The sequence below is a fragment of the Panthera onca genome, chromosome C1, assembly GCF_046562875.1.
Source record: "Panthera onca isolate mPanOnc1 chromosome C1, mPanOnc1 haplotype 2, whole genome shotgun sequence".
Classification (NCBI taxonomy): domain Eukaryota; kingdom Metazoa; phylum Chordata; class Mammalia; order Carnivora; family Felidae; genus Panthera; species Panthera onca.
Window position 1 is genome coordinate 120,639,900 of NC_138346.1, and position 27,743 is coordinate 120,667,642.

Sequence of the window (27,743 nt, forward strand, 5' to 3'; positions counted from 1 at the left end):
TCTGCCTCCACCCAAGGCTAGTAGTGACATCTACAGCCTTTCCTGATGCTTCCCTCTGCTGCTGAGGAGGGGGAGTTTCCCTGCCAGTAGAGCTATAGGACCCAGGCCTGCATGGAGAATCCATAGGTACCTCTGACGCTTCTGGGTGCCAAAGCTACACTGTTCTCTGGAGCCCTCGACATCCAGAAGACACATGGAGTAGAGAAATGCTTCCCTCCCCTTCTGTGTTACCTTCTGTTAGCCGGACGCCGAAACAACATATCTTCTGTCTCTAATGTTTTAGAATGGAGTTTTTCAAATTTGATTTCATAACCTCAGGAAAATACAGAGCCCAGATGCTGCTACAATAATTTTCTTTTATTTTGTTTCCAATTGTGTTGATTATGGGAAAAACAAGCAATAGAAGCATATTCTGGATCTTCCGTATGGCCACCTTATGACCCAGTACTACCACATAATTTTGACAAACACAAACTATTTGTATTTATAGATGAATGTATTGAAAGCGTAATTACATTACGGAATAATGCACAGAGCTTTCAGCAATTGTTTGAAAAGAAAAAAAATGGTGGGGAAATTGGGTCTTTACATGGTATGTGGCAGTCTAAACGTGCCCCAGAGCAGTGTGTAGAGTTTGCTCTGCCAACTGATGTTTTTGGTTGATCCCACCTTTGGATGAATCAAACAGCAAGCATTGATTATGTCTATACATTGTTAAGTAACATTATGATAAAAATAATTTATAGGTGCTGAGTACCCCCAAAGAATCTTTTAACCTTTAAAACTTGTTAATACACTACTTAAACTTTGAAAAACTTCATTAAGGAGATTTTAGAGAAAACTATTCTTTCTGATTTTTTTAACCTGTTTTGTTTTGTTTGTTTTTGTCGTTTCTTCATTTTTTAAATCTTTTTTAACGTTTATTTATTTTTGAGAGACAGAACGCAGAGAGGGAGACACAGAATCCGAAGCAGGCTCCCAGCTCTGAACTGTCAGCACGGAGCCTGACTTGGGGCGCGAACCCACGGACAGCGAGATCATGACCTGAGCCGAAGCCGGATGCTTAACCGACTGAAACGCTAGGCACCCCGTGTTTTGTTTTATTTTTAATGAGCAAACAACCTCTCTCTAAGACTCGGACAGAGACTCCCCAGGGTTAGGCTGCAAGATAAACCTAAGATACTGCCATCATGAGGTACTCTGAATCCCCCACTCGCCTTACCCCCGACAACTGTGGTAGTTTATATGCCCATGCTTGACTCTCCCTTAGGATGAATTCTCTTCTAGAAGACCATTTGTGTAAACAGTCTCCTGGCACCCACCCCTCAGTCCTCAGAGGAGATGTGCCTTATCCCAACCTAGGCCCAACCTGGGATTGCCACTATCCTGGCTTGAAGAATGAATACGTGAAAAATAAATGAGTAAACAAGCAATTGAATGAAATAAACCCAACCGTAGAAAAGCCATTGCTTGCACACTATATGATTTGGAGAAAAAGTATTCTCTTTTTCCAGGTAATAGAAGATCATTTCAAGATAGAAAAGGATAAAGGGAAAGCAAAATCTCCCAAGGAGAAGAAGTCCTCAAGTGCCAAGGTTGCCAAAGGGAAGGGAAAGGATCCTCCTGAGGCGAACACAGCAGTGAAGAAGACCACACAGCTGAAACGGAGAGGGGAAGACGATGACACTAAACCTTACATTGGTCGGTGACATGCCCTCCTGTGGGCTACCTTTCCCTTCCTGCCTTCCAATCTACAAATTAGCTTGAGAAATCATTCCAATAACGATGCTTAATCTTTCACTCTTTATGAAACCACAAATCACATACTACCCATGATACCCTAATCGAAAAATATTGCTCTGTAGCAGTTCATTTGTGTTTTCAGCAAATATTTATTTAGCTCAGGTCTTGTTGCTGTGGGCAACATTGTCATAATGCGAATAGGAAGTCACGAGCTGAGTGTGCTACCACCAAATAGCTTCCTACCTTGTTGGGGGCATTTTAAAAAGTCAGCCATAATTATGAGACAAACTAGAAAGTGACTGGGCTAACAAACTAGAAAGTGTTGTAATGAGTGAAATACGGTGGCGATAAAATCAGACCAGTGAATTTGGGACTCACACAGAGCACACAGTTTCCTGACCTGACCTCAGCTTCTCCTGCTATTAGTTTCTCTTAGGGCAACTAGAATTTCCTTTCATTTTTGATTATTGATATAAAGCTGGTTTGACCCGTGCAGCCTGTGAGTAATTCATTGCCACCGTCACTTGAACCCAGATGGAGCTTCCTGTTATTATTGGCATTGCGTTCAAACGAGGTGGCAGGCCTTTACATCCTTTATCAATTTGCCTCTCCTGACGTATCTCTGCTCTAAATCCACTAGACCTAGAAGCTATGATATGATGGATTCGGTAGATAATATCAACACTGATTCGTTTAGTGATAGGAGGGAAATTATCGCTTAAAAATGAAAAGTTTGTGCATGCTGCATTATTTGTAAATTTATCTTCACGGGCTATTGTGGGATTTAATGTTTTCACATACCATCTAGCATGAATATTAAAGTACAACAATTATTTTTACCCCTCAGAATCTCACAGTCAAGGATAAACTCATATTTTAACATTAATAAAAACAGTGTAATGAGGGCTAAGCAGAGGGGGGAAATTTAGGAAGGTGCACAATATATATTTTAAAAGTTTAATGCAATAAGTATATAATTGCTACGTAACCCATACTCAGCATTCACACCTATTGACATAAATACACAGAATACTTTGGTAGGGGGCATGTCCATATTCGATATTTCCCTCTCCTGTAAACACCTCTACTTATAAAATACCACAAAGCTGCAGCCACTCGTAATTCAGGAGTAAAGCCAGATGTTGCTCAAAAGAGGTTGAACCCCCCTCCAAATTACAGCCCACAGCCTAAACCTTTTCTTTTTACAAAAACCCGAGCACACATTTTCCATGACCACAGGCCCCACGTATGTTTGTCCTTCTATTATGACTCTATCTCATTTACAAAAGTGATTTAATATTTTGTAAAATGGCCACAGCCTTTTCACTGGAAGGGTAATAATGAAAACCAGTCAACATGACTGCATTCCGGCCAACTGGACTGTTTTTGGCAAGCCGGAGGTATTATAAACGCATGCATAATGTATGTAGCCATTGAACTGGCTGAGTGCAACCTGTTCTCTTTTAAAATGACGGCTGCTCTTTTTTATGGTATTTTGAACAGACGATGAGCCAGATGATGGTGCCCAACATTACATTATAGTCGTGGGCTTCAACAATCCTCAGCTATTAGCGATTATGACTGAGCTTGGCATTCCCATAAGCAGCGTGATTAAAATATCTTCAGAGAATTATGAGCCTCTGCAGACACACCTGGCAACAGTTAGCCAGCAGCAGGAAGTTCTTCTTCAGCCAGAAGGTATGCAGTCTGCTACACAACCCGCTGAATCTTTCAGTATCACCCACTGTCTGTAAAGTACAAATAGATTTTTCTTTCCAAAAAAATAGTCACGCAATAATACATTCATTGTTAAATCCTTTTAAGGCTCTGATTCGCTGTTTATGCTGCTTGCCCTAGTCAGGTGCTGTAAATTTTACAAATTAAGATTGTATTCTGTTTATATCCCTGTGTAGCCACAGAGAGCACGGACTGTGGGTCGGAAGACTTGGTTATCTGACTACCTTTCTCAGGGACAGTTCATCTAGAACTTTTACCTGAAGTGTGGGCTAGAAAAGATCGACTGTAGCTAATGGGTTCTTCCAGAAGCCACAGTCACGACATGGCCCACGGGAGGTCATAGCTTTGGATTCTTGGTGTGTTTTGCTTCTGGCTTATTGTGATAAATCAGAGAGGGCACTCTATCTTCCAAGCCTTAGACTATGAAGCTATAGAGTGAAGGCCCTACCACACTGCCATTCACACATTTGGAGTCACGGGATCTTCATCCAAGGGAGTCGTGCCAGAATGGCACTGTGGGAAGGGAACTGAAAGTCACTGGACCCTTTAGCGATAGAACAGGGATTCTGTGTAAGCCTGCGTGACCTGAAAGTCCAAGAGTTTCTGCCACCTTCTGTTGCTTTTATTGTTATTTACTAATAATACCATTTGCACAGCATTTTGTAATCTGTATAGGGATTACAGATTATATTATATATTATATATGTTGTATAACCACATCCCAATTTCTAGAACACTATGTTTTGAAATTCTGTTCCACATGAGAAATTTCTACCACTGATGATAATAAGAGTCACCATTTATTGGGCAGATGCCTCGGGACGGGGCTCAGTGCTAAGGGCTTTAAGTGCATCGATTTCTATAGTTGCTACAACCACCCTCAGAAGCATGTTTTATTACGGCCGGTCCCCAACTCACAATGGTTGGACTTAACAAATTTTCAACTTTACGATGGTGTGAAAGAGATTTGCATTCAGAAGAAACCTTACCTTGAAGTTGGAATTTTGATTTTTTTTCCTCGGCTAACAACATGCTGTATGATCCTCTTTTGTGATTCTGGATGGTGGCAGCTCCCGGTCATCCACGTAATCACGAGGGAAAACTACCAATATGCTGACGATCATTCTGTCCCACACAGCCATTCTGTTTCTCACTTTCAGTACAGTATTCGATAAATTACGTGAGATTTGCAACACTCTATTACAAAATAGGCTTTGTGTTAGATGATGTTGCCCAACTGTAGGGCTAATGTAAGTGTTCTGAGCATGTTTAAGGTAGGCCAAGCTAAGCTATGATGTGTATTATATGCACTTTCAAATTTTCAATGTATGATGTGTTTATTGGGATACAACCCCATCCTCATCATATGTCAAGTAGGATCTGTATTTCCATTTTACCAAAAGGACTCTCAGCCTTGAGGCAGCTATTAAGGAAAAGAGGTGAGATTCAAACCCAGATACTCCTGTCTGAAAGCATAGTTGTAACATTAAATAACTTATTATTGAAGCCAGTGAGAAAATGTCCCATAAGTCTGTAGCCTCTTTACAAAAAAAAAATTAATATATAGAAAGAGAATCACAGAAAAATAGACTTTATAGTAGAATAATATCTTAGTAGTAGAACCCATTTAGTTATAGGTGTAATAAATATAAATATTATAGGCAAAATTTCGTGTGTAACTTTATGGGAATCGGTCATTATTTTACAGTCAGAGCACAAATGCTCAGAGAAGGCTCTAGCTATTTGAATGTGACCAAAAGTTACCTGAAGTGTCAATCATTGACATGGTCTATTTTTAGCCATGTGGGAGGAAGAATTAGATCACCAGCTTTTCTAACCCATTATGAAACAAACACACTAAGATGGTCAAACAGTGATTTGGCAGAAAAACTGCTCCTACACAGATGAGATCTAAGGGTGATAGATATCTCGAGCATATTTAGCTCCACAAATGTGTGACCTTACCATAAGGTTTCTGGGCCTCAAGTGTAAAATGAAGGGGTGGGATGAGCTCGGGTTTAATATCAATTTCAGAAGTGAAATCCTCTGATTTCATAACTCTATAATCCAAGTCCAAAAGCTTCTCAAAATTATGTTTGTTTATTTGCCTTTTCTGATACCGCACAGACACCTTTCAGTGCATGTCACCCATCATGTCCACTTAAAGTGGGAAAAAATTCAACATTCTCATCTTGTTGTGTTAACATGTTGCTATGATTAGACATAAAGGCTGAAACACTGAAGAAAGAGAATGCCATAAAAGAACTTGACATTTTCTGGAAATACCTGGAACCAATCCTGAATAATGAGAAACCCGAAACAAATCTCTTTGATGTTGCTCGACTGGAGTACGTGGTCAAGGCAGATGACTTTCCTTCTGACTGGGCAGACAGCGAGATGATGGTTAGTACACGCATTAGTGAGAGTGAATGGTTCGGCCATGTGGTAGTGTGGTTCCATTCATCACATCCACTCATTCCACCGACATTCACTGTGAATTGACTATGCACATGACTTTGGGATAGACTCCACTGAATGTCCAGTGATGGTTATAGCCTGGGTCTTTAGCTTTTAGTATATGAATTAATGGCAAAGAATAAGATGGAGACAGAGATGAAGGAAGGTAATTCTTTTATTTGGTGGCATGTGGCTTTGTCTCATACTTTTAACAGTGTTCTTGGCAGTAGAGTCTCAATATATGGTGTGTTAATTGTGAAAATGGTAAATTTTACAGTTTTTTTCAAATTACATTATCTTTCTTTTTTTAATATGTCAGTTCCAAACATTGCTCTTCTAGGCCCTTGATTTTATTGCCAAAAGTGAATTTTCAATATATTTGGCCAACAGGGTCTATCCTAATGGGATAACTTGGACCCACCCCAACAATTAACAAGTATTTTCCGAGAGCATTTACTGGCCCCTGCTACTGAGGATCTTGCAGAGGCATGACCAAAACCATGAAACAGAGAAGCAGTGTTCAAGTGCTCAGCTAGGTGAAATATACTCTAAGTTGCTGATTAATTTAGAAAAAGAAGAAATGGGGTGTATCAAAAAGTAATAGCAAAGGCTAGATACACAAGGGTTTTTTTTTTAAAAAGAAGGTTGAGTGACTACTTCTCACGGATGTTGTGGAAGATATCCAAGCATCCCTATCACAGAAAACTTCTCCAGTCTCTTTCTGGCCGACCCCCTATTCCCACAAACAGGGGCCCAGAAGTGCTGAATTCCCTGCAGGGTGATATATTTCAGCATCAAGGGAGCTGAATTCTTAGGGAAAGCAGAGTCCTGGGGAGTGATCACACCAGGTGAGTGCTCTAAAGGGAGCTGGGCAAAGCAGGATACAGGGGGTCCGTGGGTGTCTGTGCACAGTGAGTATGGATAGCTAACAAAAAGAAAACTGTATAAAAGGGGAGTAATATTGAAGCCTGGAACAGTTTCCGAGTCAAAGGATAGGCTGCCCGTGGTCATGGGTTGGAGCATAAACATCTCTCACTGTGAGAGTCCCTGACTGTAGTGTCTTGACATGGATGTGCACATGGTAAGAAAAAACACTGAGGAGGGAGGCCCACATCTGCACTTTGAAGGGTGGACAAGATTGGAATAAGTAACAATGTGTAGATCAGCTTGAGTGATTAAGACTGTCAACATAAAGCAGGAAATGTCATAATTGTAGAAATAGAACACAGAAGTCTGAGACTTTGCCAATTGTAAGAATAAATATTAGCCTTGACCTATATATGGAGATGAAGCTGACCTTAGAGAGAATCTGTGGCTGAAGGCAGAGTTGTTCTAAGCAAAACTGGTTGCTAGTAACTCCCTTGGCATGGCCTCTTTCCACCCCTTCATCTAGACATCTCCATCTCTCCTGTTTTGTCTTTCACTTTTCCGCCTCCTAAACCTGAGTTCAGAAAAGAATCCACTGCCCTCTGTCCTGTACTGTTTCATGCCAAATTTGGTCAATATGCTTCTCTACCCTGGAGATATTGGCATTCCAAGTAATGTAATACTATGATCATTCCCTCCTATTTTATGGGAATTCTGGATTATACCCAACAAGTATGAGATATGTTTGGGGAAGAAGCTATGTCTCTAGATATCCATGAAACCCCACCTCAAAGCCAGCTTCCTACTCTCTCTCTCCAATAGACCCTTTCTTCTCCTAAGAACATAAAATCTATGCCTAACAAAAACCCACATCTACAAATTTATGTTGGAGAAATAATCTTCCTGTCATCTGGGCCACATCCTGGCTGCATAACCTCTCAAGAACTTGCATACATTTTTGGTTCAATCAGGTGTAGGAGATATAATTCCTGAGCCATAATTCAGAGGAGGCAGTAAAAAGCATCTTCCAAGGCAGCCTCAGACCACGTGTCTTTCACTCTTGCTCTAGTTAGGGCTTTCTTCTTTGTGATTTCTTCACCCTCCAGGCATAGACTGAGAAGAGCTGAAATGTACTGAACCCAAGGTAGAGTACATTCCATTGATCTTCAGCACATAGATGTAAACACCAAGGCACCTAATCACAGCTTCAAAAGACCCAGAACCCTGCTTCCTCCTCCAGTGTCCATAATTTTCTGTTCATTAGAAGATTTTAATCCCTCCATTTTTAAAGAAAATGAACAGACTATTTTACTTCTTTAAAACATAGGAGAATTTAAATGGCAATTGAAGTTCAGAAATTTTTATGTTAAAAAAAATAGTATCATCTCAGTTGAAATACTAGAACATTCCTGACCTCAGAACTAGAACGTTAACACCGAGGATGTCTAGTCAGGCCTTGAAAAGAACAGTCAGGAATGAAAATATTCGGTTGTCTAGGGAGCCACTTATGGCTAGGGTGCCCAGCTGGACACACTGATCTCCTATCAATCAGTTTGCAAGTATTTATTGAATATCTTCTTCATGCCAGAGCTGTGGTCTGGGTCCAATTGCAGTAGTTTTTTTAGAGTCCAAACATGCCTTTATAAGGTACCACTTGTACTGGCTGAATGACCCAGTATTGAGGATGATAGAGAAAGAGAGCCTTGAAAACGGTTTGGTAATGGACTTGGGTTCAAAAAGAAAGGTTTCATATCGAAGGACAATGTTCACATTAAACTTTGGATCACCTGAGAAACCCAAGAGTGATAAATCTACTTCTCATAGAAATAGACTAAATACATGGTATGGACACATGATGTCACACACTCAGCTATATGTGTAAGTTGGTAATGGCCTCATATCCAAAGCAGAAGCCAGCCAACGAGTCTTCTTCCTCTCTGGAAGAAGGAAAGCATTAGTACCTTTGTCTGCAAACAAGTCGGCTATATTTCTGCTGAACCAAGGTAACGAAAGCTTTACATCAAATAAATGCCCATCAAGAAGTGCTAACTGCTCACGTAAGACATCTGCAACATCTCAAGTTAAGACCTGGGTTGCTGACATAATTTTCTGGCTTTTAGCATGCGATTTGCTGTTTTATTTAAAAATGAATTAGCTAGTTAAGGTAAGGGATCATCAGGCAGAAGTCTTACCATATTTCTTATAAACACAAGCAAAAACTGTGTTTCTGTGCCAGAATTTAGGCAAAGAGTAGCATGTTGAAGCTTAACTGAAGAATGTTCAGTCATACAGTAGGCATGTGAATCCCAGACTGGCAACTCTGCCTTGAAGATGGGCGGAACTCAGCACTTCTCTGGACTCCCGCCAGACTGTGATTCACTAGCCCCCCAAGGAGTTATCTCATTCTACCTTACCTCTGTAACTCAGAGCTAAGATGAGTTCACTTAATTCTCCTTTGTTTTCAGGTAGGCACACCTAGTGATAACAGTGCTTTTCCAGTTCTGGAAATGAAAGCCCAGGTAATAGGGGTATCTGATCGACTACTTGCTTGCTTGCTTTCTAAATAACAAAACTTATGGGTATTATATACAGAAACTGTGGACTATCTATTTCTTAGGGTTTTTTTCCCCCTGAAGGTAGCACAGAACAGATATTGAAGTTACCTATCCAATATGGTGTTTTAGAAACTGAGACATCAGAGAATGGGCCATGTCACAGAAACTGATGAACAGGGTGTTTTTCACTTAGTTGAAGCATTAATTAGATTCTTACGGTGTTAGACATAAGGCCCTCCAAAGGGAACATTCCACATTATGGTGAACAAGACGGACAAGAAGGGTTCAACAAATAAAGACTCACTCACCATGGCTGGTATTCAGTGGTTTGGGGATGTGCTTGGTTTAGTTGTTAAGAGAGAAACAAACCATACATCGGTTCCAACAACATAAAGCTAATAATTAACTATCATTAATTCTCTCACCTGTAGCTGGAATTGGGTACTGAAATTTTTGAAAATGTTGCCTGTTTGATGTATGACACCCTGGATTGGAAGAGGCAACACCAACACTATTTGGAAAGCATGCAGCTTATAAATATTCCACAAGTCGTTAGTGAGAAACCTCTCTTGGAAGCCATGTCAGTTACTGAGGTAGGCACATCCTGGGATGTCTTCAGTGGGCTGAATGATGAACTGAACAACTTAATTGTCACATTTGTAAAACGTATGAAGGAAAAATTGCATAAATACTTGTAGGAAGGAAATACGGCCTTCTGGGATTTAAGAGGTAAGAGTGGGAACAAGGAGAGCTCCCCAAACACAGTCTAAAGGACACCTATGTGGTCAGGACTTTATGAAGCTCCCTAACAACCTGCCACATGGAAAATTGATGATAGAACTCACTTTTAGCTCCTGGCACAATAATTAACACCTGAAACACAGAGGGATATTGATAAGTTAATCACATTGTTTATTTAGCACCTAAAATAATGACCAAGACACATCCCCTGTCCTCCTCATTGAGGTTGACTTTTAAGGAGGATGGCAGTCACGTTAACGGTGGTTTCAACAGAGCATGATGAGCGTTGTGAGAACAGCTCGGGCTGCGGTAGAAACACTAAAACATGGCACCCAACCTGATCTTGAGAGGAGCAGCAAGGGGAGAGGGAGGAGTCGGGAAAGCCTCACCCAGCAGGGTAAGTGATGTGGGTGAAGGCTGCGTATGAACTGTCTATAGGAAAGCCTGATGGGGGAAGGGACAGAAAGGTATTCTCAAGAAAGGGGCAAAGATGTACACACATATAGGGCCAAAGGAAAGAAGTATTAGCTCACAAGCCAGGACCACAGGGTAGGTCTGTGCTCCCAGGTAGTATGTGCAAAATGGAGAACAACACGAACTCCTACTAAAGAGCCAGGAGGAGGATGCCCTCTGGTGCTGAGTTAGAGAGTTTGGGTTGTACCCTGAAGGTTATGGGGGATCACTGATGGAGTTTAAAAGGGAGCATGACATGATTCTGAGTCACCCAGGGACCAGTGCCCTGTCTCCCCATCCCTTTCCTGGCAATTGCTCATTGGGCTCTGTTAGGGAAAATTGAAAAATGTCCATTAACCATTAACTTCTTCCCTCCCTCAGACAAAACCCTTTCATTTGACCCTAATATTAGCCAATGGTTTTGTGGTGTGAACGTAATTATACAATCTCAGAATCCCGTCAGACCCCATCATGCCAGCATTTGACGAAAGAATCTCTCAGCTGGATACCTCAGTCATTTCTTTTGAATACTTCTTTTAGGCTCCACAACCTATTGCTCCAACCCCTGGCAAGAAGAAAGCCCAGTATGAGGAACCCCAAGCCCCACCATCAGGCATGTATGAAACCTGAAAACCAACATTGTGAGCTGGGGCTTTAAGGAATACTGACTAGCCTCCATATTGCCTTCAGACATCCCTCCACCTAAACATCCTGCATTTATTAGTGCATGGTCATAGTTTGAATTTATGGATCAAATTTTGATGGAAGAAATGGAGAACACATCTTAAGCGAGCAATGACATATTGTATATTTTACAGTAGCTTTCGTCTTCACAACTGAAGTAGACATGAGATATTACAATGACTTGCTGAATCCAATTCCAGAAGAATTCATTTCTGTGCCCCTGATACTGCACTGTATGCTGGAACAGGTAGGTGGGTATACGCCGAGGCTTTTTTCCCAGGTGGGTCACCTTGTCAGTCGCTTCAACTCTCTTTGTTTGGGGTTTTAACTATTTTAAAACTACACACATAATACCTGAGTGCATTCTCCTTTATAAAGATTAGAACATTTTAGATAAAACTAAAGTTTGCTTTGACCTGTTTTAATATCCTTTCTTTTGCAATATTCTGGAACAATTTATATAACATTCCCTGAAGTTTCAGCAGACATGGCCTTGAAACTATCTGTGTCTTCTGTCACTTTTAAATTTATTTTTAAATTTACATCCAAGTTAGTTAGCGTATAGTGCAATAACGATTTCAGGAATAGGTTCCAGTGACTCATCCCCTATGTATAACACCCAGTGCTCATCCCGACAAGTGTCTTCCTTAATGCCCCTTACCCATTTAGCCCATCCCCTCACCCACAACCCCTCCAACAACCCAAAGTTTGTTCTCTGTATTTAAGAGTCTCTTATGTTTTATCTCCCTCCCTGTTTTATATTATTTTTGCTTCCCTTCTCTTATGTTCACCTGTTTTGTATCTTAAATTCCACATATGAATGAAGTCATATTATATTTGTCTTTCTCGGACTGACCAATTTCGCCTAGCATAATACCCTCCAGTTCCATCCACGTAATTGCAAATGGCAAGATTTGTTTCTTTTTGATTGCAGAGTAATACTCCATTGCATATATATATATATATATATATATATATATATATATATATATACCCCACATCTTTATCAATTCATCCATCGATGGACATTTGGGCTCTTTTCATACTCTGGCTATTGTCGATAGCACTGCTATAAACATTAGGGTGCATCTGCCCCTTTGAAATAGCACACCTGTATCCCTTGGGTAAATACCTAGTAGTGCAATTGCTGGGTTGTAGGGTAGTTTTATTTCTAACTCTTTGAGGAACCTCCATACTGTTTTCCAGAGTAGCTGCACCAGTTTGCATTCCCATCAGCAGTGCAAAAGGGATCCTCTTTCTCCACATCCTTGCCAATATCTGTTGTTGCCCGAGTTGTTAATTTTAGCCATTCTGACTGGTGTGAGGTGGTATCTCATTATGTTTTTTTTAACGTTTATTTATTTTTGAGAGAGAGACAGAGCATGAGCTGGGGAGGGGCAGAGAGAGAGGGAGACACAGAATCTAAAGCAGGCTCCAGGCTCTGAGCTGTCAGCACAGAGCCCGACACAGGGCTCAAACCCACGAAGCATGAAATCATGACCTGAGCTGAAGTCAGACACTTAACCAACTGAGCTACCCAGGCGCCCCTCATTGTGGTTTTAATTTGTATTTCCCAGATGATGAGTGATGTTGAGCATTTTTTTCATGTATCTGTTAGCCATATGGATGTCTTCTTTGGAAAAGTGTCTGTTCGTGTCTTTTTCCCATTTCTTCACTGGATTATTTGGTTTTTGGGTGTTGAGTTTGATAAGTTCTTTATAGATTTTGGATACTAACCCTTTATCTGATATGTCATTTACAAATATCTTCTCCCATTCTGTTGGTTGCCTTCAAGTTTTGCTGATTGTTTCCTTTACTGTGCAGAAGGTTTTTATCTTGATGAGGCCCCAATAGTTCATTTTTGCTTTTGTTTCCCTTGCCTCCAGAGACATGTTGAGTAAGAAGTTGCTGTGGCCAAGGACAAAGGGGTGTTTGCCTGCCTCTAGGATTTTGCTGGCTTCCTATCTTACATTTAGATCTTTCACCCGTTTGAGTTTATTTCTTGTGTATGGTATAAGAAAGTGGTCCAGGTTCACTTTTCTGCATGTCACTGTCCAGTTTTCCCAGCACAATTTGCTGAAGAGACTGTCTTTATTCAATTGGATATTCTTTCCTGCTTTGTCAAAGATTAGTTGGCCATACGTTTGTGGCTCCACTTCTGGGTTCTCTATTGTGTCCCGTTGATCTAAGAGTCTGTTTTTTTGTGCCAGAACCATACTGTCTTGATGATTACAGCTTTGTAGTGCATCTTGAAGTCCAGGATTGTGATGCCTCCAGCTTTGGTTTTCTTTTTCAGGATTGCTTTGACTATTTGGGGTCTTCTCTGGTTCCATACAAATTTTAGGATTGTTCCAACTCTGTAAAGAATGCTGGTGTTGTTGTGATTGGGATAGCATTGAATATGTAGATTGCTTTGGGTAGTATTGACATTTTAACAATATTTGTTCTTCCAATCCGTGAGCATGGAATATTTTTCCATTTTTTTGTTTGTCTTCTTTAATTTCTTTCATAAGCTTCCTATAGTTTTCTGTGAATAGATTTTTCAACTCTTTGGTTAAGTTTATTCCTAGATATTTTATGGGTTTGGCTGCAATTGTAAATGGGATAGCTTCCTTGACTTCTCTTTTTGTTGCTTCATAATTGGTGTATAGAAATGCAACTGGATTTCTCTGCATTGGTTTTATATCCTGCAACTTTGCTGAATTCATGGATCAGTTCTAGCAGTTTTTTGGTGGAATCTTTTGGGTTTTCCCTATAGACTATCATGTCATCTGCAAAGAGTGTAAGTTTGACCTTGCTGATTTGGATGCTTTTATTCCTTTGATTGCTGACGCTAGGACTTCCAATACTATGTTGGATAACAGTGGTGAAAGTGGACATCCCTGTGGTGCTCCTGACCTTAAGGGGAAAGCTCTCAGTTTTTCCCCATTGAAGATGATTTAGCAGTGGGTCTTTCCTATATGGCTTTTATGATCTTGAGGTATGATCCTTCTATCCCTACTTTCTTGAGGGTTTTTATCAAGAAAGATGCTTTATTTTGTCAAATGCTTTCTCTGCATCTATTGAGAGGATCATGTGGTTCTTGTCCTTTCTTTTATTGATGTGATGTCTCACATTGATTGTTTTGTGGATATTGATCCAGCCCTGCATCCCAGGTATAAATCCCACTTGGTCATGGTGACTAATTATTTTAATGTATTGTTGGCTAGTATCTTGTTGAGGATTTTTGCATCCACGTTCATCAGGGAAATTGGTCTATAGTTCTCCTATTTAGTGGGGTCGTTGTCTGGTTTTGGAATCAAGGTAATACTGGCTTGATAGAATGAGTTTGGAAGTTTTCCTTCCATTTCTATTTTTTGTAACAACTTCAAAAGAATAGGTGTTAACTCTTCTTTAAATGTTTGGTAGAGTTCCCCTGGAAAGCCCGCCGGCACTGGACTCTTGTTTTTTGGGAGATTGTTGATTACTAATTCAATTTCTTTACTGGTTATGGGTCTGTTCAAATTTTTTATTTCTTCTTGTTTCAGTTTTGGTGGTTTACATGTTTCTAGGAATTTTTCCATTTCTTCCAGATTGCCCAATTTATTGACATATAATTGCTCATAATATTCTCTTATTATAGTTTGTATTTCTGCAGTGTTGGTTGTGATCTCTCCTCTTTCATTCTCGATTTTATTTGGGTCCTTTCCTTTTTCTTTTTGATCATACTGGCTAGAGAGTTTATCAATTTTGTTAATTCTTTCAAAGAACCAGCTCCTGTTTTCCTTGATCTGTTATACTGTTTGTTTTGTTTTAATTTCGATAGCATTGATTTCTGCTCTAATCTTTATTATTTCCTGTCTTCTGCTAGTTTTGGGTTTTATTTGCTGTTCTTTTTCCAGTTCTTTAAGGTGTAAGGTTATGTTGTGTATCTGAGACCTTTCTTCCTTCTTTAGGAAGGCCTGGATTGCTATATACTTCCCTCTTATGACCACCTTTGCTGCATCCAGAAATTTTGGGCTGTGGTGTTATCATTTTCATGGGTTTCCATGTACTTTTTAATTTCCTCTTCGATTTCTTGCTTAGCCCATTCACTCTTTAGTAGGATGTTCTTTAGTCTTCAAGTATTTGTTGTCTTTCCCAATTTTTTCTTGTGGTTGATTTCAAGTTTTGTAGCGTTGTGGTCTGAAAATATGCACAGTATGATCTCAGTCTTCTTGTACTTTTTGAAGGCTGATTTGTATCCCAGTATTTGATCTATTCTGGGGAAAGTTCCATGTGCACTTAAGAAGAATGTGTATTCTGCTGCTTTAAGATGAAATGTTCTGAATACATCTGTTAAATCCATCCAATCCAGTGTGTCCTTCAAAGTCATTGTTTCCTTGTGGATTTTCTGTTTAGATGATCTGTCCCTTGACATAAGTGGGGTGTTGAAGTCCCCTACTATTATGGTATTATTATCAATGAGTTTCTATATGTTTGTGATTAATTGATTTATATATTTGGGTGTTTAACGTTGGGGGCATAAATGTTTACAATTATAAGGTCTTCTTGATGGATATACCCCTTAATTATGACGTAATGCCCTTCATCACCTCTTGTTATAGTCTTTATTTTAAAATCTAGATTGTCTGATATAAGTATGGCTACTCTGGCTTTCTTTTGATGACCATTAGCATGATAGATGGTTCCCCATCCCTTACTTTCAATTTGGAGTTGTCTTTAGGTCTAAAACGGATCTCTTGTAAACAGCGTACAGATGGATCTTGTTTTCTTATCCATTCTGTTACCCTATGTCTTTTGATTGGAGCATTTAGTCCATTGACGTTTAGAGTGAACACTGAAATATATGAATTTATTGCTATTGTGTTGCCTGTAGAGTTTCTGGTGGTGTTCTCTGGTCCTTTCTACTCTTTGTTGCTTTTGGTCATTTCTCCCTCAGTGAATGACCCTTAAAATTTCTTGCAGGGCTGGTTTAGTGGTCACAAACTCCTTTAGGTTTTGTTTGTCTCAGAAACTTTTTATCTCTCCTTCTATTTTGAATGAAGCTGTGCTAGATAAAGAATTCTTGGCTGCATATCTTTCCAATTCAGCACACTGAATATATCCTGCCATCCCTCTGGCCTGCCAAGGTTAAGGACTTTTTTCTCTTGTTGCTTTCATGATTCTTTCCTTGTCTGTGTATTTTGTGAATTTGACTATGATATGCCTTCTTGATGGTCGGTTTTTGTTTTTGTTGTATGGGAGTTGAATGGGAGTTCTCTTCTACTCTTTTTTTCTTTCCTTCATCTTCTGGGACCCCTATTATTCGGATGTTATTCATTTTTAATGAGTCACTGAGTTCTCTAATTCTATTGTTGTGCTCTTTTGCCTTAGCTTCCCTCTTTTTTTTCTGATTCATTATTTTCCATAAGTTTGTCCTCTGTATCGCTGACTCACTGCTCTGTTTCATCCATCCTTGCTGCCATGGCATCCATTTGAGATTGCATCTCAGTTGTAGCATTTTTAACTTCGTCCTGACTAGATTTTACTTTTTTTAAAATCTCTGCAAAAAGAGATTCTATGTTTTTTTCAACCCCAGCTAGTATTCTTATTATCATGATTCTAAATTCTGGTTCAGACATCTTACTTGTATCTGTGTTGATTAAGTCCCTGGCTGTCATTTCTTCCTATTCTTTATTTTGGGGTGAATACTTTTATTTTCTCATTTTGGAGGAAGAAAAGTATTAATTATTTTATTAAATTATTTTTAACATTTAAAGAATTAATTTATTTTATTGAAAAAATAAAAATTAAAAAATTAAAAACAAAAAATCAAATAAAGGATGCTAGATCCTAGGTGTGTTTTGGTCTGGTTGTTGAAAGAAGCTTGATAGAATAGAGAAAAAAAGGAAAGAAAAGAAAAGGAAAAAAAAGAAAAATGTTTGAAAATTTTATAAAATGAATACAATAAAATAGATAAAATGAAATGATGAAAATAAATTACAATTTTAAAAATATTATAAAAAATAAAATATACAGTAGAAAAAAATTAAAGAAAAATCTTTCATAAAAACGGAAAATAAAAATAATTTTTTCTCTTTCTATATTCAAGAATAAGAAAAGAAAAAGAAAAAATTTGAATAGATGGACCAGCGAACAGAATGAAATACAATTGAAGTTACATCCATGTTCCCCCAGAAGTCAAACTATGAAGCACTTTATAACCCATAAACTTAGCAGGCGGAAAGACTTGTGGTGTTTCTCCAGAGGGTAGTTGGCACAGTTGGACAGGGCTTGGTGTAACGGCTCAATTCTCCACTAGATGGCGCTGCTTAGCTTAATGGGGTGGATCGTTATGCACGAGTACACCTGTATGTGCATGTACAGGAGAGGTGAAAATGGCGTCACCCAACTACCTAGTCTCTAGTATCAGAATTATGTGCTCTCACCCACTGGCAATCAAGCACCCCTGCTTTGTCTTTGGCTTCCGTCCACTCCCTGCTTCTACACCATCTGCAACCAAGCCATCAGCCTGCCAGGTAGCATCTCCCTCCCAAGTTTTATCTCCACCCCTCTGGAGAGGGTCTCCCCAAGCAATGGCCAGGTGCTGGCCACCCCCAGGAATGTTCCTGCGACCGCACTGCTGTAGATGCCCAGAGACTGCCACTGAGTGCCAGCCTGACCCAGAAGAAGTTCACATGATTGTGTAGAAGCAGCGTTTCAGGGATTATGGTAAATCACAACACACATCTGGCCCCAGGCTTCACTGCCCCTTAATGTCCTTGTTCCAACATCAGCAAACATGGCTGTTCTCCAGGGTCCACTGGAACCTTTGCCACACTGCCTCTACCAAATGTCCTCCCAGCAGGGGACCCACCTCTCCCCGTGTGGCCCAAGGACCCCTGGGACCTTGCGGTCTTCTCCTGGGGATTCGCCCTTCCTACCAGAGTACTGCCAGGTATGGAGCTGAGGAGTTTCAGACTCTGGGATCCCCTGTTTATAGAGTCCTAATGGTATTGAAACCCTTTCCTTTCTCCTTTCTCCCTTTCTTGTTAAGTCCCTTATGGGTGTTTCCACTCTTTCTCTTTCTCTCCAGCTGCTTTAGAGGGGAGTGCTTTTCCTATACTCTCCCCCTGTCTGCTCTTCTCTCCACAAGCAAAAACAGCTCCTTACCCTCCGCGGCTTCTCTCTCCCCCAGTTCACCTGTCTGCGCTGCATACGTGCATAGTTCTCTGGTTCAGGTTATGCAGATTGTTTTGTAAGTCCTCAGATTAGTTTTCTAGTTGTGCAAGATGATTTGGTATAGATCTAGCTTCTGTTCAGGGAAGAGAGAAGCAAAAACCTTCCATGCTGCTCTGCCATCTTGGCCCCTCCCTCCTGTGTCTAGTGTTATTTTAATGAATGAGAAAGGGAGGTAGACAGGTGGTTAATGGTCTTTGTCTTTAAAATTTCTTTTATACTTGTAGGTTTAATCAGGTTTTTCTCTTTTTCAGGCCAATTTTGATCATTAGTGTTTTTTAATAAACATCCCCATTTTATTTGCGTTTTTAATATCACATAAAGTTCTTTGCTCACTTACACACATTTTAAAGTTTCCTTTGCATCTGGTTATGTTCCTTTTCTATGACTGATGTTATTTATTTTACTCTTCTGTCTTCTTGATCATGGTTGTCAGTGGTATATCTATTGTATTGGTCTTTTCAAAGTACTAGCATTTTGTTTCATTGACCAACTTTCATTTTACTTTTTGTTTAATTAATTTCTTCATTTATCTTTATTATTTCCCTCTTTCTACTTTCTTTATTTTGTATTTCATTTGAATTGAAAGCTTATTTCATTTATTTTCAGGCTTTTTGCTTTACTTAAGGCTACACATTTCCTTTGAGTATTTCTTTGGCTGTATCTTGATGCTTTCAATCTATTCAGTTCTAAATCTTTTATTTTCCATTGTTTACTGTCAGTTCCGAATTTTATTGTGTTATGGGCCGTAAAGATGGTCTGCGTCTTAAAAAATGTTTTTTAATTTCCTGAACTTCCTGTGTGACCTGATATATGTGGTCAATTCTTGTGAGTTTTCCAGATGTATTTGAAAAGAGTTGTTATAAATTAACTCATTTAATCCTTAGAACAACCTTATGAAGCAGAAACTATTTTTGTTCCCCATTTTACAGATAAGGAAACTGAGGCATAAAAAGGCTAAGTAACTTGTCCAGTGGTCAGTGTCAGAAATTCCTTTTAAACCCAGTCAATCTGAGTGGAAAAGTATTTTGATGGCTTCGCTTTTTGTCTTCTTTCTTCTAATGTTGTTTATAAATCTGATGTCAATCAGATACGTTTTCTTTGTAGGTAATCTGTTTTTTCTTTCTGGCAGCTATTAGAGTTTTCTCTTTATAATTCATAACACAAGGTATGTCCAGGTATGGCTTTGTTTGTTTTATCGTTGTCACTAATGCTCTAAAGGAGTATAATCTGGTTTCCCGTTACATTCTGAATAATATAAAAAATTCCTTACACTGGCCCATAAAGCCCTAAAAACACGGTTCTGGCCTGATCTGTCATCTCATCTCCTGCCTCCACCCCCACCACACACCCCCCTCATCATCCACATAGGCTTTCTGGGCTTTCGACAAATACACTATTTAATTCCACCTTAGCTTTTTACTCCAACTCCTCTTCCTAGAAAGTTTTTGACCCTCATGTCTGCAAAAGGGTGGATATTCCTTGTCATTCACTCCCCAGTGGAAATGACATTCCATAGTCTTTCTCCCACCACCTGATCTAAAGGAATCCCCTGACAACACAGAGTGCTTGTTACCACATCACTTTGTTTAATCCTCTTATCAACAACTGCTCTTCTTAAAATAACTTACCTGCTTTGTGTCTTACCTACCTCCCCTCACTAGAATATAAGCTCCATGCAAGCAGGGACCTAACTCTAATCTTGTTCACCGCCATATGCCCAGCACACAATAACCACATCTAACCCACAGCAGACACTGAATATGTATTTGCTGAATTAAATCTATCCTCGGGGTATCTAGGTGGCTGAGTTGGTTGAGCATCTGACTCTGGATTTCGGCTCAGGTCATGATCATTGTGAGAGGGAGCCCTGTGTCAGGCTCTGCACCGATGGCATGGATCCTGCTTGGGATTCTCTGTCTCCCTCTCTGCCCCTCCCCACATCAAAAGAAAATAAAACATTTAATAAATAAATACATATATCCTCAAATATTATTTTTTCTATTAGTTTATCCATTTATTAGATGGATGTTGGAACTTCCGGTTTTTCCTCCTTGTCTTTTAAATTTTCTATAAATTTTATCTTCTTGGGAAATTCCAGCTTCACTTCCAACTAATTCATTCTTCAGTGGAGTCCAGTCTGCTATTGAAGTGTTTTCTCGAGGGTAAATGTTTTTAATTTATCAATTCTCCAATTTCTTTTTACAACTGCTTGTTATTGTCCTTAGTGCATGGATGTAACATATCCCTATACCCTTCTGAATATTCAAATGTTTATTTTAAAGTCCTTCTCAGATTCCATCATCTTTTACCTCCAATATACATTTTATGTATGTTGACTGCTTAGATAAGCACACTCACAGTTGCCTTTCATTACCCCATGATGTTTCTGGAAAACCAGTAGTTTTATTATATTAATAAATTTGTAAAAGCTGAAAAGCCCTCTAGAGCTTGCAGTATCATCATTTTATTTATCTTAGTCTTTCTTATTTTATTCAACTCAATCCAAAGCAAGAAACATGTATTAACCACCTGCTATATTTCAGGCACCAGCAGATGACCTCAATTCCTCACACAGGAAGGCACCCAATCATAATACATGTTGATTGAAAAAATACTTAATAATGGGATGACAAAAAGGTGAAATATAAGAGGAATGGGATAGAATTTTCCAAGACAGAATATTAGAGATTGACATTTCAGAGGTAGAATGGTTTTGAGTGGTCTTTTGTGATTGGAGCGGGTCCAAGAGACAATCGAAGGTAGAAAGTGGAGACGTGAGTGGCTCTTTTGAAAGTAAGGAGTTGACAAAAGGTGATGGATATGAGGCTATTTTGTTATCCATCTATAGCAGTGGTTTTCAGCAGCGGCTGATTTTGCCTCCTAGGGGACATTTGTCTGGAGATATTTGGGTTATCACAATTACAGGGGATGCTACTGGCATCAAATGGGTACAGGCCAGAGATACAGCTAAACATTCTCCATTGCACAAAACAGAACCCACAACAAGTAACTGTCTAATTCAAATGTCTTAATTTCCAAGGTAGAGAAACTGTATAAAAGGATGTGAAATCACAGAGGATGATTGCAGGATTTAAGGTGACAAGAAAAGTTGTAATTTAGGTGCCTACCTTGATTACATTTCAACTCCTTTTGTTTACCATGTAAAATTGAACAGGGCATTTAATCTTTCTAGACCTCAGTTTCCCCATATAAAGGAGACTATTACCCTTGACTGATCTCACCATCTGTCATTATCTTGAAGAAGGAATGAGGACTTGACTTGAACCCAGTTCTTCCCACTCAGTAGCCTTGGGCTTGCACCAGTCACTAACTTCACTCACCATAGCTCTTCCTCTGTAAAATGAAGATAATACCTACTCCACAATGTTGCTGTGGGGCTTAAATGAGATAATGGCTGAGAAGCTGCCCCGTACAGTGCTTGACATAACATAGGCGCTCAATAAATACTTCTTGAACCCAAAGGGTATGTGAGCAGTTTTGAGTGCTTTAAGAGAAAGAGCAAATCATTAAGAAACAAAAAAATTCTTATATGGTTATTTTGACTCCTGCCATAGTAAATTTTCCTATTTACCATTTACGTTTCATGGTATCTATTTTAATACATACATTAAAATTATATCTACTTTTGTGCCTGCATTATAAACACTTTCCCTTTTGTTTTGGTAACCACTGGTAGTTACATTGCTACTTTGTGTCATCACTGTACTTTACTGGTAGGAACCGCCTTGTTTTTACCGTATCAGTAAAGAGCTGACCATTAAACCGAATCCTCCCACCTGTTCATTTTAACAGGTTGTGGCAACTGAAGAAGACCTTGTCCCACCCAGTCTGGTGCAGCCACCTCCCAGAACAGATGGGTTGGACCACAGAATCGCAGCTCATATTGTGTCCATCCTGCCCTCTCTCTGTCTCACGGAGAGGGAGCAAAAGGTCAGATGGCATGAGATATCCAAAGAGTTTGCATGCTTTGAGAAAGTACAGATTCTCTTTTTAAGTCGATGTATTTCAATTTGAATAGAATCTCCATGAAATATTCTTATCCGAAGAAGAAAATGAAAGCAGAGCAGTGCCCAAAGGCCCTCTCCTATTGAACTATCATGATGCACATGCCCACAAGAAGTACGCACTGAAGGTAATAAAACTGGATTACCCAGAGGAGAAGGGATGCAAGAAATCCCATTTGTAATTATTCAGTTGAAGAAATTGCAGTTAGTTTTACCAATGCTAATTAAAAGTAACATTCAAAGGGCTTGCAAAGTGAGACCTCTGAAAATAGAGACACATAAAGGAGCAAAGAAAACTTGCCTAATTATAAGGGTCCAATTAGCCATTAAATCGATTGTGAGTACACTGGGGCACCTGGATGGCTTAGTTGGTTAAGTGTCTGACTTCAGCTCAGGTCATGATCTCGAAGTTCATGAGTTTGAGCCCTGCATCAGGCTCTGCACTGACAGTGCGGAGCCTGCCTGCGTGGGATTCTCTCTCTCTCTCTCTCTCTCTCTCTCTCTCTGCCCCTGCCCCACTTGCATTCTGTCTCTCTCTCAAATACGTAAACGTTTTAAAAAATTGATTTGAGTACACCAAATTCGCATTAAAACCTTCTAGTTACTGGCTTTAAATATCTCACTAATGTGAAAAACTAGTGAAGGCCAAAGAAGAATCCCAGAAGGGAGAGATGAATATATATAAGACTTTGGCAGTTTGTCACAGCGAGTGAAGAATCCATCATTTCTGTGCACCAGGAACCTCTGGCAAAGTGAGAACGAGCTTTTTTGACCTTCAGCAAAATACCAACACTTTGTCTTCCCCAATTACCATTGATTTCCCCTGTTCCCAAATAATGAGAGCGAAGGTATCAGGTTTTGCCTTCTCCATATGCATAAGGCACTTGACAGCTTACTCTAATGTCTTCTGTCATGTTGCGCTTTTTCATCAGGACCAAAGGAATTTTGACCCAGTTCAAATTGAGCAGGAGATGCAGTCCAAGTTGCCACTGTGGGAATTCCTTAAATTCCCTCTGCCCCCGCCATGGAACAGCACTAAGCGTCTAGCTACAATTCATGAGCTCATGCACTTCTGTACAAATGGTGAGTACGTTCTTTGTCTTAGCTTAAACTCATTCATTTATGGTCATATGTGCTTCTTAAGATTACACCCCTATTTGCAAAAAGTATTTTGATTACTTAAAGACCTTTCAGAGACTGAGGTGGGTATTTTGATTTTCTTACCTTGGATAATGTCATTAGCGATAGCGTGATAGCTGTGATGCATAACATTCTTCAATTTGATACACTGGGTTTTCTTTCCATCATGTTTCCATGACAAGAATAATCTGCTCCTTTCTTCCTTCTCCCCGCTGGCCACCCTGTGTCCCCCTCCTTGGCATCATTGGAGAAGACATGGTGATCTCTACCTGAGGTTAAAGCACTGAGTAGGGAGCCCCCTGGCGGTGTGGTGCTGAGAGTGTGTCCATTCAGGTTCACCTCCTCTCGCAAGGGGAGGGGCCATTTTATGCTCTTGGAGGTAATTTGGAGAATCTAAAATCAGCTTCTCATGGCAGAGTTCACTGAGATTTGAGATACAATCATTTCCTTAAAAATCTTTATTTCCACTTGAGGCAATCTGCAGATAGATTCCTACTTATAAGAAGGAATATGAGGGGCTCCTGGATGGCTCAGTCGGTTGAGTGTCCGACTTCTGCTCAGGTCATGATCTCACAGCTTGTGAGTTCGAACCCCGCGTCGGGCTCTGTGCTGACAGCTCGGAGCCTGGAGCCTGCTTCGGATTCTGTGTCTCCCTCTCCCTCTGCCCCAACCCACTCACATTCTGTCTCTGTCTCTCTCAAAACTAAATAAACATTAAAAAATATTAAAAAAAAAAAAAGAAAAAGGAATATGAAATGGCATAGACACCTTTATTGGACAAGAAAGCATTTGACCCAGAGAAGAGCAAAAGCACCTCAGTTTCTCCCCTTAAGCAAATCATGAAATATTTTCATCTCGATTTCTTCTTTAACTTTTAAGTAAGCCTAATAACAGAGAAAAAAACCAAAATCTTTTCAATACTGTCAGGCCGTCTCCTCATGGAAAAGCAGGGGATAGCCTGCTGGCCTGGGCATGTGGAGACCGTTGTTGACATAACCACTCTCTTCCTGATGTTCCTGAGAACATCTGTCCTTTGCCTGTGTGCTGCCACACCTCACCTCCTCTTCTGCCTGTGGTATGAGTCCATTCTCTCTCTACCTCATCCTACATGGCAGCGTAGAATTCTTGCGTCTGTGGCAACCATTGCAACTTCACACACATCCCACTTATGGGTTTCATCCCAAACCCTTGCTTCTCCTCTTCTCTTCCCTCCTTCAGCACTTCATACTTACCAGATCCAAAACCGAACTCTTGACTCCCCAATATGTCTCCCTTCACAGTCTTCTTTATTTCAGTAAATGGCAACTATTTTCTTCCACAACCTTGCAAGTCATTTCTGATTCCTCTTTTTTTCTTATGCCCCACAACCAATCCCACTGCATCCCTCAGTGATGCTAGCCCAGTCCACCATCGCCTCTCGCTTGGGCTATTTCAATAGTTTTCCAGTTGGTCTACAGCCTTTCACCTTTTTACCTAGCCTTTGCTTCATGCAATAACTGGAATCATCCTTCTAAAATGTTAGTCAGACCATGTGCCTCTTTAACTCAAAATTCTCTAGTGGCCACCCGTGTCACTCAAAGTACAATCTAGACTCTTCTGCCATCCATATTTTGAGCTCATCACCTGTCAAGCTCTCACTGTTCCACTCCATTCTATCTGTGTTGGCCTCACTGTGATTCCTTGAACATGTTGGTCACCCCACTGCCTCAGGATCTTTGCACTTACTCTTTCTCCTGCATCTATCACTTTTTCTCCCAGATAGATATTCACAGAACTTGCTCTCCCACTTCTCTACCATATATATATATATAAAGCCCCTCCCCAATTGCTGTCACTTTTTATCCCCTCACCTGGCTTTATCCTTCTTATCATCTCTGATATGGTATACACTTCTCTGTTTACTCTGTTTCCAGTCACCAAAATGGATACTCCATAAGACCGGGAGTTCACTGCTTAGTTTACTGCTGTGGTCACAGCTTTTACTATATTCCTTGCCCACTAATATGTGCTCAAAAGATATTTGCAAAATGAATGAATGAGCAAACCTTCCTTAGTTCTGTAACTTTTCCCCCTTCCCTGTTTCTCTTCTGAATTTCCTCATGATTTTTCCAAAAACACATGCCCTTAGTTCTATTGGAGAAAAAGCGGAGGTTACCCCAGAATCATTGATCTGCCACTATCATTTTACTTTTCCTCATTGCATCCCATGATTATTTGCTAATACCTACCTCATACCCCTCTAGTTTGAACTTCTAAAGTGCAAGAACCAAATCTTTTCTTTGAATCTGAGGCATCTATGACAAAGCCTAATACATAGAAAACAAAACGAGTGAGCAAGTGAGTAAGTGGATGGATGAAATAAATACTGTAAGAGTATAAAAGCACAAATGGAGGGGCGCCTGGGTGGCTCAGTCGGTTGAGCGTCCAACCTCGGCTCAGGTCATGATCTCACAGTCTGTGAGTTCAAGCCTTGCATCGGGCTCTGTACTGATGGCTCAGAGCCTGGAGCCTGCTTCCAGTTCTGTGTCTACCTCTCTCTCTGCCCCTTCCCTGCTCATGCTCTGTCTCTTTCTGTCTCAAAAATAAATAAAAACATTAAGGAAAAAAATTTTTAAAAAAGCACAAATGGATAGGGCCAATTGAAAGCTGATAACCTTTGAAGTGCAATTATTATTTTCACCCACCAGTTCAAGTGGCTGAAAAGAGGCCTTTTCTGAGCCCTAAGGGTCAGTAAAACCTACTGAATATAACAGTGTATGTTAGACACAAGTGAGTAGTTTGTTTCAAATTATAACAGTGGCAAAGGTGCTTTTGCTTACAAATCATAAGTTTTAAACATATTCAATCAATATGGTACCCTGGAGAATCCATGTGAATTAATACTAATACACCTAATACTGATTAAGCTATGAAGCAGTTTGTGAACATTATCCTGATAGATTATACCTTGATTGTGCAGCTTTCTTATTATTAGGCACTATTGACATTTGTTGCAGAACTGTGGAGCCCATGTTTAAAGTCAGGTCAACACCCATCATGATATGACTGCCTTGTCATTGCAGTGGACAGACCCTCTGGGCGCCCCTCTGTCAGCCCTGTACCATGTGGTAATAAGAGCATTCCTAGCAGCATATAGTTCTTGCTTTCTTACAGAAGTCTTGAGCTGGAATGAAGTAGAACGAGCCTTCAAAATGTTTACTTTTGAGAGCCTGAAACTCTCTGAGGTTAATGAAGAAGGCATACTAATGCCTTCTGAGATGATGTATGGAACAGATTCTGAGATGTTCAACATACCGTGGGACAACCCTGCCAGATTTGCTAAACAGATAAGGCAGAAATACATCATGAAAATGAATACCCAAGAGGCCAAACACCAAACAGGTACAGTGCGTGGAGGGAACCAAAAGCATTCTTCCGTTTTATGATTGTTGATTTTTCTAGCATTGTGTCTAATGGAGTCTCTTTAAACTGACTAGATACTGAAGCCAAAGACAGAATTTTATTTGTGGATCAGAATTGGTCAATGTTGGTGCAAGAGGATGAGGTCAGTAAAGAACCTTCAGATCCTAGTCGGTCTGGTTCTAACAAAATGAAGCAGTCTGACCCAAACAGTAAGGAACCCTTAGACTATGAAAATATAGAGCTGTCAGAGCAGACCAGCTTGAGGACTCAGCGCCAGTCTGCGCTGTCAGGTGAGTAATCGTGTGTGTGTGTGTGTGTGTCTGTGTGTGTGTGTAGACACTGTTATAGAATGTATTAATCCAAAAAATGATTCAAGAAACATTATCACTCATATGTGGAATTTAAGAAACACAACAGATGAATGTAGGTGAAGGGAAGGAAAAATAAGATTAAAACAAAGAGGCGGGCAAACCATAAGAGACGCTTAAATACAGAGAACAAACTGGCGGTTGCTGGAGGGGTATTGGGTGGGGGGATGGGCTAAATGGGTGATAGGCACTAAGGAGGGCACATGTTGGGATGAGCCTTGGGTGTTACCTATAAGTGATGAATCATTGGATTTTACTTCTGAAAACCAATACTACACTGTATGTTAACGAACTTGAATTTAAGTAAATAAATTTAAAATTTAAAAAAGAAACATTATCTAAATTTAAATGCCCCCCTGTTTCAATTG

General features: G+C 39.9%; 1 protein-coding gene across 4 annotated transcripts in view; it reads left to right on the forward strand.

Annotated features, from left to right (window-relative positions):
• Positions 1-27,743, forward strand: part of SPAG17 (sperm associated antigen 17) — a 239,057-nt gene that overhangs the window by 74,854 nt on the left and 136,460 nt on the right. For all 4 annotated transcript variants that reach the window (XM_060626305.3, XM_060626304.3, XM_060626306.3 and 1 more), the window contains exons 5-15: positions 1,515-1,701; positions 3,247-3,441; positions 5,702-5,883; positions 9,791-9,952; positions 11,094-11,166; positions 11,372-11,484; positions 22,254-22,391; positions 22,480-22,593; positions 23,398-23,548; positions 26,759-26,986; positions 27,082-27,297. In XM_060626305.3, the coding sequence (XP_060482288.3) occupies positions 1,515-1,701; positions 3,247-3,441; positions 5,702-5,883; positions 9,791-9,952; positions 11,094-11,166; positions 11,372-11,484; positions 22,254-22,391; positions 22,480-22,593; positions 23,398-23,548; positions 26,759-26,986; positions 27,082-27,297 (1,759 nt within the window). The remainder of the gene's footprint in view (positions 1-1,514; positions 1,702-3,246; positions 3,442-5,701; positions 5,884-9,790; positions 9,953-11,093; positions 11,167-11,371; positions 11,485-22,253; positions 22,392-22,479; positions 22,594-23,397; positions 23,549-26,758; positions 26,987-27,081; positions 27,298-27,743) is intronic.